The sequence below is a fragment of the Xiphophorus maculatus genome, chromosome 18, assembly GCF_002775205.1.
Source record: "Xiphophorus maculatus strain JP 163 A chromosome 18, X_maculatus-5.0-male, whole genome shotgun sequence".
Taxonomy (NCBI): domain Eukaryota; kingdom Metazoa; phylum Chordata; class Actinopteri; order Cyprinodontiformes; family Poeciliidae; genus Xiphophorus; species Xiphophorus maculatus.
In genome coordinates, this window is record NC_036460.1 from 15,319,378 (window position 1) to 15,333,545 (window position 14,168).

The window sequence follows — 14,168 nt, forward strand, 5'->3', positions numbered from 1 at the left end:
GAATATCATGCTAAAAATGAGTAAAACTGTGAACATCACAAACAGATACAATACTGGACACAAAATATCATTTGATGATATTTATATATCAGAGTTCTTAGATAAAAGCAGTTTCCAGTATTTCCTGAAATTTCATTGTAATGTCCAAGTAGAAATGTTACTGTCCAGTGAAAACTGGTGCATGTATCCTTTCTTTCTAAATTAAACTAAATGTTACTAAAGGTGGAAGAAGTATAAACTCTATTTGAAGGCCTGAGTTTTTTTTCTCCATACATATATACTCAACACTTAAAGTTGAGCTCATTCCCCTACATTCAGGTTCATGACTGGATACAACTGGGGTTTGAGTTAATTTAGGTCAGTGATAAACTTTTACACCACAAGAAATTGATCCCTCAGATTAACTTTGTAAACCTGTGAGGATTAAAATGGTGAGGAAACATGCACAGTTTTATGTTATCTGCACGTAGATGGTTTGTGGTGTCTAAAAAGCACAAAAGAAAGTACATCCTCAAAACATTCCACAATTCCTCTATATTTTTTGTTTTTGCGAAAGCACAAGTTTGTCTGTTGGACTAAAGTTTGAGCTGGTGATCCAGATGCTGCTCATTTACTGGTGTGTTTGGGATGATTTCTTGTTAAAACAAACATTTCAGAAGCAATTCCTCATCCATTTAAGTTTGAAGGTGCTCCTTCCAATTAATGTTTCAGCTGCACACAATCAGCTATTACTCTGCTACACTCACTGTTAAATAATTTTACCTATGGAAATATACTCTCTACTAAAAGCAGTGATTGGTCTAGTTTTTGATGTTGGACGGTAGATAATTGGAACTCAACTGTATCAACCTACTAGCTCAAAGCTGGCTTTGTAAAGCAATCCTGGTTCTTTAAAAGTGTCCATGTCTTTGAATTTTTACTTAAGGTCTCCTTGAAGAGGCAGTCTCAGTGGAGTTTCTTGTTTGTTTACTTGGTTGCTTTGTTTTCACCACCTAATTATTATTAAAAAGCCTCCTGCCAAGTCTCGGTGTCCGTAGAGGGTAGCATTACTCCCATAGGAATGGCAGACTCCTCTTTTTGTTACTATGTCAGTGTCCTCTACTAGAATCATCACAAAAACATATGAAGATTTGGTTCTGATCTTGCATCATAATAAGCTCCTCTTCTGTGCTCTCCTCTCAGTCAGTCCATTGTGTCTTCATCTCCCTGTGTTTACTGTTTTTCTGGCTTATTGCTCACACCTCAAAAGAGTTGTCTGATTTGGAAAAAGAAAATTAGAATTTGGTTTCTGAAGTCAACAGAGGCACCTTTGTTTGTGTTTCTGAGATCACATATAGCAGATATGTGCTGTTCAGACCATTGTGGCGATAATACCATGGTGATGCATGCACTGTAAGCGTATTTCCACATGCACTGAGAACAGGACTGTGAAAGTCACTGCGTGCCGTGCCGTCTGTGCTGCCTATGGAGATGAATTTCTCCCCTGCAGATGGCAAAGTAAATCTTTAATATCCGGAGGCAGTGGGTGAAACAGCTAGATGTGTTTTAGTTATACTCTATTAGCTGATTTCTGCCTGAATCCGCTGTGCATTAGTGAGGAAAAATTAATCCTGTTTTTTTGTGATATGCTACTGTTTTATTTGTTTGTGTCCTGACAGCTACAGAAATTAATTTCACACTGTGTGGACACAGATAGTAATTATTCATCTATGTTCTTATGAAAACTGACATTTTAGCCATTGGGTCACACATAAATGTTTTGCAAATATATTTAATCAAATGAATGCATCTAGTCAAAAAGAAACAAGAACATATAAATGGCTTTTACAGTATCTTAGTTCCGGCAAATATTATTCTTGTTCTATGGTTGTATTGTTTGTCTTTTTGAGCTTTGGTCCAATGGTCCTATTAGATTTAGAGATAGATGACTCCTCTAGGTTTAATTCATTAAAATTACATTAGTCATTAGTAGCTTGTCACTCAAGTAGCGGCATGGATTTGCTCTAAATAACGAGTGAGTCTGAGTGTGCAGTGAGGGATTTCATTGTCAAAAATAACAGCCTACTGTGCGCACGATTGACTGATGCTGCCGCTGGAGTCCGTATAATTAGACTCCTCACCTCTTAGACTCAAGAAATCAGCACTGACTGATGATATAAAACAATAATAGCTGCTGTGCAGATCAAAGCAGTAAACTCGCCCTGATTCAAAAAGGTGATTAAAAGTTTAGGTTTGCATATTTGTTGTCTGGGGTCTCCCTGGCCAAATGTCAATAAAATATGCTTAAGCCAAAGCCAAATTATATTTTTATAAGTTGTAAATGTTGAGGGGGAAAACGAAGTTTATGAAGTAATTTCTGTTACAATAAACTACAGAGTCTGAGAGAAATATTGAATAAAAATGCCCAAACAAGCAATTAAGTAGCATCTCGGTTCTGAAATAAGCAAAGCCACTTTGCTCATCAAAAATCCCTCACGTACTTTATTGTTTGGGAATATTTCCATTTACAAGTTATTGTGAAAAAAGGCAACATATACAAAGGGTTTTATGTCCAATACACAAGGAAGCAAAACAATACCATATTTGTTTGAGTTATGCTGCCCTGAACATTTGTTTTCTCAGATTTGGACATTATGTTATAATACAACACAAGATGGTGCAAAACAGTGAGGTGATAGTAAAATGAGCCTCTAAATAAAATCAAGTACAGCAATTTAATTGTCCAGTCCAGAATCTAAAAATGAACATGTATGATACAATTGCAAAGCAACTAAGACAAAGCGATCTACCTAAGCAAGGAGAGCTTCAGTCAGGAGACCCAGGTAACTCTGAAGGAGCTGCAGAGATCCACAGCTTGGGAAGGAGAGTCTTATAAATGGACAAGCTATAAGTTGTGAGTTCCTGGATCACAGCCTTTTTAACAAGAGGTAAGAAGAAGTTAAATTGTAAGTCTTGTGAAAGACTAGAAAACTGATGTGTGGAGATGTTCTATATCCTGCCTGACTGAGGTTTAACTTCCTCAGCAGCACACCGTCAACCAACAGCGTGAAGTACAACATGAGGATAAACAGCAAAAAAATTATTTTTTTGAATTTATTAACTGTATTCATAGAATCAGCATTAACACCAGAGCTTCTAAAACCAATATTTTAGAAGAAGATTGTAAAAATCTCACTCTTCTTGTCTCCAATTTCTGCCACCTCAGTGTCTCTCACCAAGCAAAATGGAGTCTAATTTCTCATCTTAAAATCTGAAAGCAGTCCTAGAAACACAACCCTCCAGCAGCATTGCTGCTCCACTGACCTTGTGAGTTTGAATCCACCTCAGAAACTAGCTGCTATTTTTACCTCTTTCCCATCCTTCACATAAAGAGCTGCAGATTTTGCAGCTGCCAATCCGAATCCAGTGGAGTCTTTAGCTCTTGGTGTATTTGCTATGCTAGTGCTATATAAACCTATTTCAAAAATATAATTAAGGAAAAAAAGAGGCGCAATAATACATTTTGGAGTTAAACATCGACATAAAATTATGTGTGTGTCATTAGCTTATAAATAGGTACAAAACATTTATTGTTGTAAGGTACTACTTACTTACATATTGGTGGAGGTGCATGTGAATATTTGAGCCCATGTGTATGTAAGCAGGAGAAAAATTGCATCATTGCAGCCTGACAATAGACAAGTTCAAATGAATCAATAAAAGTCCAAAATAAATCTGTCCCTGTCAATGATAAGTATTCTGACCAGCTACCCATCACTGCATGACCCTCTACAAATGATTAATATGCAGTTATCATCATCATCATCATCATCATCATCATCATCATCATCATCATCATCATCATCATCATCATCATCATCATCATCATCATCATCATCATCATCATCATCATCATCATCTTCATCATCATCATCATCATCATCATCATCATCATCATCATCATCATCATCACCATCATCATCTCAGAGTAACTTTGCAGGAAAATCTATTTCCTCTGGCGTCATAGAAATGATTTGCTCTTGCCTGAACTAAATACCATTGGAGAAAAGAAATGTCTTTTCCTACGTAACTCATTCTATCATGGATTAATACATGATAGATCTGGTACCTAGGATTGATTAATAGTTAGTTTAACAATTAGTTCAACAGAAATGCATTCTGGGTACATTATGGGTGGAGAACATGAGGAGTATCTTTGGGATTGTTGTCATACAAGAATACTCTGGAAGGATATGACAAACATTTTGCATTGAAAGAAATTTAAAATGACTTAATAATGCCCTTTTATTTGGAGTAGAAGAATGTGACCTTATATTGTTAAATCTTATGCTATTTATGGTAAATATCATATTCACACATCCACATGACTCTAACAAAATCCTAATTTACAGATTTTCTTACTTTCAATTATACATGGCACATATAGACTCATTAAAAATCAAGTTGAAATGCTAAAGTCATTCAAATATATCTGCTATTGTAAGACCATTAAGCACCAATTTTTAGTTTTTGATTCTTCTATAATGTCCTTACTAAGATGTTGTATTTGTGGTCAGGAGAATAACTAGTAATAGGAGATAAACATGATGAGTATTTAGTAAAGAAAACAACGTTCATCAGTTCCTGAGAGGCCACAGAGAGCTGAATGCGAGCCTGATTAGGGAAGTGTCGTGTGATCTCAGGGGGAAAGTTCTTCCGTTTTGTTCTCTGTGAGTTACAGCTCTTCTTCCTGGCTTCTCTTCAGGCACCTCATTATGAAATACAGTTGGGATGCCGTTAGTCTTTTTCTTGTCACTCTGTGGTATCCACCTTGGACCATTAGGGGAAACATCTGAAGATGTTCCTCTAGATTTTAGCATTCATCTGTTGCTCATTTCCAATAATTTAAGCTTAATGTTTGCTGCATGTATTATGCTGCAATAAAATAGCAAGTAAAATTAGGTAAACAAAAAACTATAAAAGTCACAGTTTTAACCTACAACATACATTAAAATTTATTGGCTGTAAGAGGTAAATCCAACGACATTTTTCACTTTAAATAATATCCCCAACAAAAGATGCTTCTCTTAGTAAATAAAGCTAGATAAAAAGACTGGTTTGAAATATTGTAAAAGTTGTATTGTTCATCTCCCTCCAGAACTGCATAATTACTCTTGTCAGCTGCATAAATTCAACCAAGTTAACAGACAGCAAAACAAAAAACATATTTATTTATTTCCAATCCATCTGGCAGTTTCATCAAACAATAATAAAAAAGCTTGAGCCAGTTTGCCGCTCCCAGCTGCTGCCAGAACAGAACATGTACTCATGCTCTCCCTTTTATTCACCCTGAAAAAGGTGAATAAAAAAGGTGAATAGGTCACCTTTTTCATCGTTTAAATAGACCATAAGGTTAAAAACCAATCCAGCTTTAAGAAAATTGAATATTAAATAGTCTGACTGCGGGTTTGTGAAAAACAAAATAAAAGAACAGAAAGTAAAAGTACTTACTTTTTTCTCCATCCTACATCATCCATTACAATCATGTCTGTGAGCCATCCAATCTGATTGAAATTGTGTAAATATTTCCCTAACCTGTCGCCAAGGTTAGCAAAAGAGTGTAATACCCCTTTAATTAATAATATGTGTGCTGTTGCTGGCATATATCCAAAACATGCAAAACAGTACCTCCAAGTTAGCAGGAAATGATCTCCAAATTTAACAGAGAAAACAGTAAAACAAGATTAGAGAGACAGTTGAAAAAAGGAGCAAATACTGAACATTAGCATTCATTGGTTGCTCATTTCCAATAGTGATATATTGATATACTGGTGAAATAAGAGCTAAGTGCTGCAAACATCTGAAATATCCTCTAAGTAAAAGGAGACTTAAAGAAACTCCATTGCTAACATTTTAGTTGCTCAACAAGTTGTGACATATTCCACAATGCCTGTCTTCAGTAGAAGTCAATTTAAATGATCTTTAGATTACAGGTCACATATACTGTATATTGATAAGAAAAGTAGCAAAAACCAGAAAAATTGAAACCGGACACTTCAAGTGACATCACATCCTCACACCTCCCAGCTCAGTGGGAGGTGTGATGATGGTTTGCAGTCAGAAGGCAAGTCACTAATTAACACTCCAGTCTCATCTCTTCCTAATGTGAAAGGGCAAATGGACAACAGTAATGTATGCTCAGTGTCCAGGTGGGCTCTCCATCTTCATTTAGGCAACACACACCAACGAGGAAAATCCACAGATTTAAAAAGGAAATGTAATCATCGCCACGGTAAGTTGTATTTCTCCTGCAATCATTTGCAATAAGTGCATGCAGTCAAATCAGCAGCTGACAGCTAGTTTCTAAGCATGCAGAATTTTTGTTGTTGTTGCATTGCATGCACACACTCTACTCAAAGCTGAATCCTGGCTATTACTGTTTTGTGTCCTGAACCAATCTGGGGAAAAACTAACATGCCCTCATTTGCATGCATTTCCCTGAAGGAAGAGATAGTTTGTGTTAGCTTCGGTGTGGATGGAGTCTCTGCTGTTTCATTCAAATTTCCAGGCACCGCGGGGATCACCATGTCGGTGTAAACCCGATCGAGGTCCCAGTGTAAGCTCTAGGATGAATAATTCACCTCGTTCAGCACAGTGTGCAACTGCAAGTGGCAGGCTCATGATCAAACAGACTGCTGGGTTGCTCCTGATGTTTCTATCTGGGCTGTCACTTATGATTTTCTTGCTGAACCATCTTTTTCCTCAGCGCCTTCATCACTCAAGAAACTGTCTGATTTCAGTGACTGTACAGTGCCATCTGTTGATCAAAGCTTACGTACTGCACATAAATGTTTGCTCATATTGTCAAAGTCACTCTTCATAGCCAAGATTTCCTGTTTTTGTATATATTCACAACAAGATCAAGTGATCACAAAATAGTTTTATTCTATCAAAATTGAAATAACCCTCTTAAATCTACTTAATTAATCACTTTAGCAGCTTTTTAGTTGAAGAACAAGGTTGTACATAACTTAAGGTGTATTATTTTGTTCAATATATGCAACTAAATGGTAGTATTTGTGTAAACTAAACAAATTAAAACTGCAAATTAGTTTTAAAAGACACATTAATTAATTTGAACATACTGAGTGGACCTAAGTCTCATCCTGAAGAGCAGTAGCTCCAGTAGCCTTGCAACTTTTAGATGCAGCACATCTGAATCGAATAAATGGATCATTTGCAAGCCTCTACAAATCTGAATAAAGTACCAATGAGAGAATTCGTCCATCAGGCGTTTTGGAGAAGATGTGCTCCTTCAGGAAAAGCTGCAGGATTTCTCTCAAGAACTTGATTTCGGTCTCCTGATGTAGACTAACTTCTGTTCTCCGTGATTAGCTGAATGAGATTATTATATAAAAAAAAAACTGTTTGTATAATTTAAAAAATGTGCTTTGTTTTATTGGCTGCCATGGTGGTTTAATTAAATTGAAAATTGGAGTAATATTTTTTGTCTTTTATTGAACATAGTTTTATTATGTTTTTCATGAAAATGGCAAAAAAAATTAGTGATGTGATTGTTAAATCTAATGAAACATATTTCACCCAAGTCCAATAATTTTTTGTGTCTCAATAAACTGCTTGAGCTGTTCCTACTGAAAATCAAAAAAGCTGAATAAGCCTCATTGCTTTTTTTCCTCATGTTAGAGTGTTGTGTGTCTGTGGGATGTTTTTGAGTTTGATACCCGTCACCATCTCATCTTTTTTAATTGTCAAACTTAGGTTTTTGTAAAGACGGTCAAGGTTAACATTATTGCCTCCTCTGTGTTCCTCAACCATTTTTTTTTTTTTTTTTTTACACATTTTCTGGTCGGTTAGATCTTCATTTGCCGTCAACCTAGTTAGACTCGATTCTGGGTTTGTACCTATTTGGTGAATCACAGCAGCCATCAGTACACCTACTGAAACTCAAATTACAATTGGGAAACTCAGAGGTTGCTTAAAAACCTTGAGTTAATTACCCAATATGCAGCGACTACAGAATGCTGTGAAAGTGGCTAATATAAAGCATTCAATATTTATTAGCACTTCTAATAATTGTGGCAAACTCAGTGCTTTAAAATACACTATAAATAAAATATGCTGGAAAAAAGTGAAAGCAGTTGGGAAGAACTCCAACTCAGCCACAAAGTGAGGTGAGTGGACCTTGAGGGATATATCTTGAAGACAAGAGCAAGTCTGGTTGTTATGTTGGACCTCTGTTTCTCCAGACTTAGGCTCAGCTCCTTGGTTTCAGTGAAAGAAACTCTCACTGCTGCAGGATACCAGTCCATTTTGAAAAATTCCCAAACTTTGTGGGAATGGTTCCATAATGATTGTGAACTCGTGCAAGACAAGGTTCATCCAGACACAAATAAGCAGGTTTTGGTTTTGAAGAACCTGACTGACCCAGACAGAGTCCTAACCTGAACCCAACAGAACACCTTTTGGATGAATTAGAGTGGAGACCGTGAACCGGACCTTTTTCATCCACCAATCTTCCCTGGACAAAATGGTCAAATAAAAAAAACGTGGAAAGTGTAAATCAAACTCGAATGTGTGCAAACAAGACTAAGGACTTTATTAACCAAATCATTTTCCCCATAATATCCACAAATAAAAGTGTTCTCTTTATATATATTCACATTGTATAATTTCTCAGAGTGACAAAATTATCTTTTTTTTTTTTTTTTTTGGATTTCCAGCCATTCCTAGTAATTGTCATTTGATCAGTCGCCATGCAAGTTGTCAGAGAGTCTGAAAAACATTTCGATTGGTCAGCATTGGCGGTCCTGTCTGGCATCACGCTTCCTCCTCTTCTATCGGCTCTTCGCTGTGTTAAAATCTTCATTGTTACCCAATCACATATTTCATTACACTGCAACAATGAAAAATAAAAATAAATTAAGAAAGCAACATTCTCCTGCAGAGTGCTTCAGAGTCCTCTTCAGTTTCCCTTTCATATTTTTTAGATATTTTCTGTTTTTATACAATATTAATAATATTAATAATGACTATAACTGTCCTTGATATAAATTCAATATTATTATTTTTACCATTCTCAAATTTTAAATAAATCATTTTGGCCATCCTCTTATTTTGTCACTTTAGAATAAAAGAATACTCAAGTAGAAAATAAGAACTGTGAGAGAAAACCTTTCTGAAGAGGAGCAAGTTGTGAGAGAAAGAAACGTGTGAAAGCATCAGTGAAGAGCAAGAGAGGACAGAAAGAAAAGAGTCAAAGAAAGAAAGACAGACTCAAAGAAAAGCATCCACTTTAGACGCATGTCAGAAACAGCTCTATGTACAACAGTTTCTGTTGTGGTAATCTGTCCTTCCTGTGCCGGTCGTCTGTCTTTTGTTCTTCCTCTCAGATTGTGTCTGCAGCAGTCCTGTTTGTCTGAAGCAGTCCTGTGTGTCCCAGTGTTATACCAGAGTGTAAGACTTGGCATAAGGGTTGTTGCTCTGTTTCAGGTGTCCTCTGGAATCCAGCAGTGACTCCTGTGAGGTGCTGAGCTTGGCAGCCTGTGCTTGGGCTAAATCTCCTGAGGGGGGCGCCTCTCCTCGGACCTCGCCCCGGGCTTCCCCCCTCTCCCGGACATCCCTGTGTGGAAGGGTAGAGGCAGTTCCTGGCTGCCACTGTTGCACCTCCCTGGGAGAGGGCACTTCCATGGGTGTGGGCTCCATCGGAGGAGGCCTCTTTAGGGTACGACTCCTCTGGGGTTCAAGGCAGGCCTGACCCATGGCTCCTCTTGATTCCCCGGCAGCACCAACACCACCTCCGCTCGGTCCTGCAGCTCCTGCACCGCCTCCCCCGCTGCTACTGCTGCCACTACTGCTGCTGACCCCCCCTCCTCGGGCTGGCAGAGGCACGCCACGGTTCAACAGGAAGTCCATACGGAGGTACGGAGGTAAGTGGACCAACTCTCCTCCTGGGAGGCAACACACAGAGAAGCAGGAAGTAGCATTAGAAATAATGTTTGGGAAAATTGAAAATACAATAAAGCGACAACATATGAACATTAATGGGGTAGATTATAATTTTTCTAAGTGAGATTCTGGTAAATAAGTTGGTCAGGAGGCTGAAACTAACGGCTAGCGGGCAAAACAAGCTTGTACCTCAAAAATATAATGGGCAAAACACTATTTTATAAACTTTTGTAATGTCGCTCATTTACATAGTGTTGGTATTTGAAGCTGATGATTACATAGATTGGACATGGCAATGGGAGGTAGTGCTCAATCAATGATCTTCCTGTCTGAAACATTTACTGAAAACTAAACATGTAGAGTGTTTCTGGTCAGAGAAACAGATTAATAGAAAAGTAAGGCAGGACAAAATGTATAGAATAGCATTCACCTAAACCTACAAAGTCCTAACTAGAGCCTGGTACTGAGATACGTCTGGGTTATTGGTGCCTGACTGGAAGAACCCATATGAACTTTGAGCAAGTTTGGATGTTTCACGTGGACACAGTTAATCTTATTCCTTGCTGTCAGTTTAAAATATAAACATTTGTTTCACACAAATTCAGCTGTGACACTTCCTGTCACTCTGGTTGTTATAACAGAATAACATGAAAGACTTAATGGAAATGTTATATTTTCTGTAATTATCAGAAACTGATGTAGCCATGAAGGTCAATGTTTTGGATTAGAATGGGGCTCAGGAAGTGAGCTTTTTTTCTGATATAAATCAATGTGTACAACTTAGAAACTTCATTGGGTTCATTTTAACCCTTCTTTCTGGTGACATGTTGGATGTACTGGCTAACACACCTCAGCCATAATTAGCGGGGTCAAACTTCAAATGTGTGTTAAATCAAGATAAGATTTTATTTTTTTAAAAATCTCATCAGATACGTTAAAGGAAAAGAGGATGAGTAGACTTTCCTTTTCCTACATGCATTGCCTTCTGTATGTAACTCAGCACAAATATAATTTCAGATGTCCAGATCACTTGAATCTCTCTGTAGCATCTGTGCAGCTCAGACAGGATCGACATTTTACCATTTCACAGATGCAGAGATCGGCACATAATTAGAGAGACGTCATTCACTTCTAAAGTTGCTCTTAATGCATTATCTCTCCCACACATGAAGACCCTCACACACACAACCCACACATGTACGAATATAATGTCGGTGTGCTATATGTGCACAGTCACAGGTCCTGCCAGAATCTCTGCGCTAATGCAAGCCCAGACAAGGTCGCCTCTGCACATTCAGTTAGTGTGTGTGACCTCAGGGGATGGATTCCAGGGTTCACAGGAAGAATGAATAAATTACTCTGGTTATGGATAAGCCCCATTAGTGCCGGCAAGCATGATGAATGGCTTGAAGCGTTAATTGAATTAAATATAGATTCAAGTGTTTCCCTGGGAGCTCATTAGAAATGAAGTTTGAAAATTAATCAGTTCGTAAACTGTGAACGGTACAGCAGTGAGACACCAAAGTGCATCATCTAAACAGCATTTAGTATCTGAAAGATATTTACAGGCAATGGTCACATTTGTGTGTCATACAACACATTTACAGGACTACCTAAAGGTGACACCTTCCTCTGTTGTGCCGCAGAGGGAACTAAGTTTCTGAACACAGAAACTGAATATGCATCTCATAGATCTCATAGTCATGTGAGCCTTTCTGACTCAAGCATTAGCTGTATTCCTGTATCTATAAAACGTTGCATCAGCTTAGCTCACTCAGTGATGTAATAGAGATGATAGTAAAGCTGAAGGTGCATCATTCACTTAGTGTGAGGCACATCAGCAGCTCTGCTGGCTCTGGATTTCACACTGTAATTCACCCAATTAGGTTCCTCTGGTTGGGATATTTGCAAATTCACAATCTGGCATTTGTTACACTAATTTTGTTTTTATGTGTAGTAATTTTGTAACTTCCTATTTACATTTCATCCCTGTACACAGACTGCCGTGTATCCAAATACTGTTGGATTTTATCAGTTTAACATTATTTCTAGTTAATCATTTTCATATATTATTATTGAGATGGATAGTCCAAGGCTAAAACTTCACATTTAATTTGATTTAACTGCATAGTCATTCCTATTTTCATTTGGCTCTAGTTCGAATCGGAGCAAGTAGACTTTTGAAATATGAGACTATGACCCCTTAACTACACAAATTTAACATTAAGCCAGTATGGGTGTCCAAACCTTTGCCAAAGAAGAAGGAAGAGAGAAGGAGCAAAAAATTAAAGGGAAAGAGGAAGATAAAAATAGAGAGGAAGGAGGAAAGAGAGAATACAAGAAAACACACAAGGAGTGTTTTTACACCTCCTGTACACATAATACTTAAAGTGTTTTGTATGTAGCTATACACAATTATTCAGTTTACATTGACGTAACCAAAAATATATATATTTTTGTAATGTGTGATTAATTAACACCACAAAAATGTAACAGCCAATTAAGATCCTAAATCTCTGCATTGTATTCCCAGTGTAAGTGACACCACAGTGTTTGCAGTCGTCACTCTGGTCTGATAAGCAAAGAGCCTGTGGTTATCCTGATAGGTCTCCCCTTTATCAGCAAAGTGCTGTTTTGTACTCAGTTACAATACTTTGAGATCAGGTTGACAGATAGCCTTTACCTGCCCTCTCTTTGCTTAGACATGCCTGCTGTCCTGTGCACAGTACTTCATGATATAATGAGACCTGAAACTTAAGAGGGAGATCTGATGTCTTCGGCTGCTGTCTCACGGGGAACCTCCGGCACATTTGCAGACCGAAAGTTCTTCTTTTGCTCCTCGTAAGAGGAGACCTCCAGCACTGCTAATTATCAGCGGTCCCAGACAGACTATCACATGAGAGCAGGACGGGTGATGGACGAGCTGTCCACATGTGTCAGAGAGCACAGTGTTTTTCAGTTTGGGCCGTCTGTGCATGGCGTGTGGTCAGCTGCCTCCGTGGGGCTGCCGGATCAAGTAACTGATGGGTTTACAGAGAAGCTAAGGTTCATATAAGGTAAGCTAGCAACCACACAGCATATTCACAGTTTGAAATGGCTTTTAAAACAAAGCTTTTAATGTGTAGTTATAATAAAAAAGGGAATAATTTCTGGAAAAAAATTCCCTAACAATAAAACATATGCCAGGGGTGCATTAGGAAACCTCATGTACTAATTATGATTTCATGAAGTCTGATGGGCTTTGTTTGTCTGTTAAGATGGAAAGCTCCAGATAAACAAGGCAACTGAAGGCACAGAAAGCTCTTCTAATATAAATCGAGTGATGGTTAATGAGACTACCTCATTTTCTAGCAGAAGTCTAAAGACTAATGAGACACACAACAGAATGCAAAGCTAAACCAAGTGCAATTAAAAGAGGAGCTGCCCAAAAGTTAATTAAGAAGCCGTCACAGACAGGCTATTAACTAGCTAATAAAATGTGTTTCAATCTATTTTCTTCCTTTAAAAGTACAAATTAAGGAGGATTGCAGTGCAAAGGATATATAACATAAAAGAATAAGGGTTATTGCCAAACTGTTCATACAAAATATACTTATAAATGGTTAAATATGCTGTTTTATTGTCCTGAGAAATAGGTTCAGCTACAGCTATAGCTATGTTGGAATAAGTCTCCAACAGCTGGATGCTGAACACTTTTGATCTATGCCACTGATTCTCAGTTGGACTTTAACTGGGCCATTCTGACAAATGCTGTAACTCTGTGTAGTTGTCCAAGCTCCACTTCCTCACCTGGTCTGTGCGCCTTGGGCACGGCCATGTTCATGACCCTGCTAACATCCTGAGGTTTGGGCGGGGAAGCGGTGAAGCGGCAGATGCCCGACTCCGATGGTGTGCTGGAGGTCAGGCTGTCGGTGTAGTCGTTGGTCCCTGCTGTCATCTGCTCGGACGACGTGTCAGAGATGAAGCACTCTGTGATGGTGAACTTTGCATGACGGAGCTGCTCCTCCATCTTGGCGTGCTCATAGGCTCTTGCCAGCTCTTCGTAGGTGGAAGATGCACTCTCTGTTGAGACCATGCTGCTCCGTGCGCGATCTGATAATGAGGAGGAGTGCATTTCAATACACGTCTCGTGTTGCATTGGATTTCTTTAGAATTAAAGGTAAATTTTGATTTATTGTTCTGCTGATATTGTGTGTTTTTAAAGGCATTTTTGATTTGTTTTG

The 14,168-nt window shown here is 38.2% G+C and overlaps 1 protein-coding gene across 2 annotated transcripts in view; it reads right to left on the reverse strand.

Annotated features, from left to right (window-relative positions):
• Positions 1–8,573: 8,573 nt before the first annotated feature.
• LOC102233347 (Down syndrome cell adhesion molecule) overlaps positions 8,574–14,168 on the reverse strand; it is a 138,715-nt gene continuing 133,120 nt past the window's right edge. For both annotated transcript variants that reach the window (XM_005805922.2, XM_023351388.1), the window contains exons 32-33: positions 13,735–14,037; positions 8,574–9,947 (exon numbers count right to left, since the gene is read on the reverse strand). In XM_005805922.2, the coding sequence (XP_005805979.2) occupies positions 9,442–9,947; positions 13,735–14,037 (809 nt within the window). In that variant the 3' untranslated portion in view covers positions 8,574–9,441. The remainder of the gene's footprint in view (positions 9,948–13,734; positions 14,038–14,168) is intronic.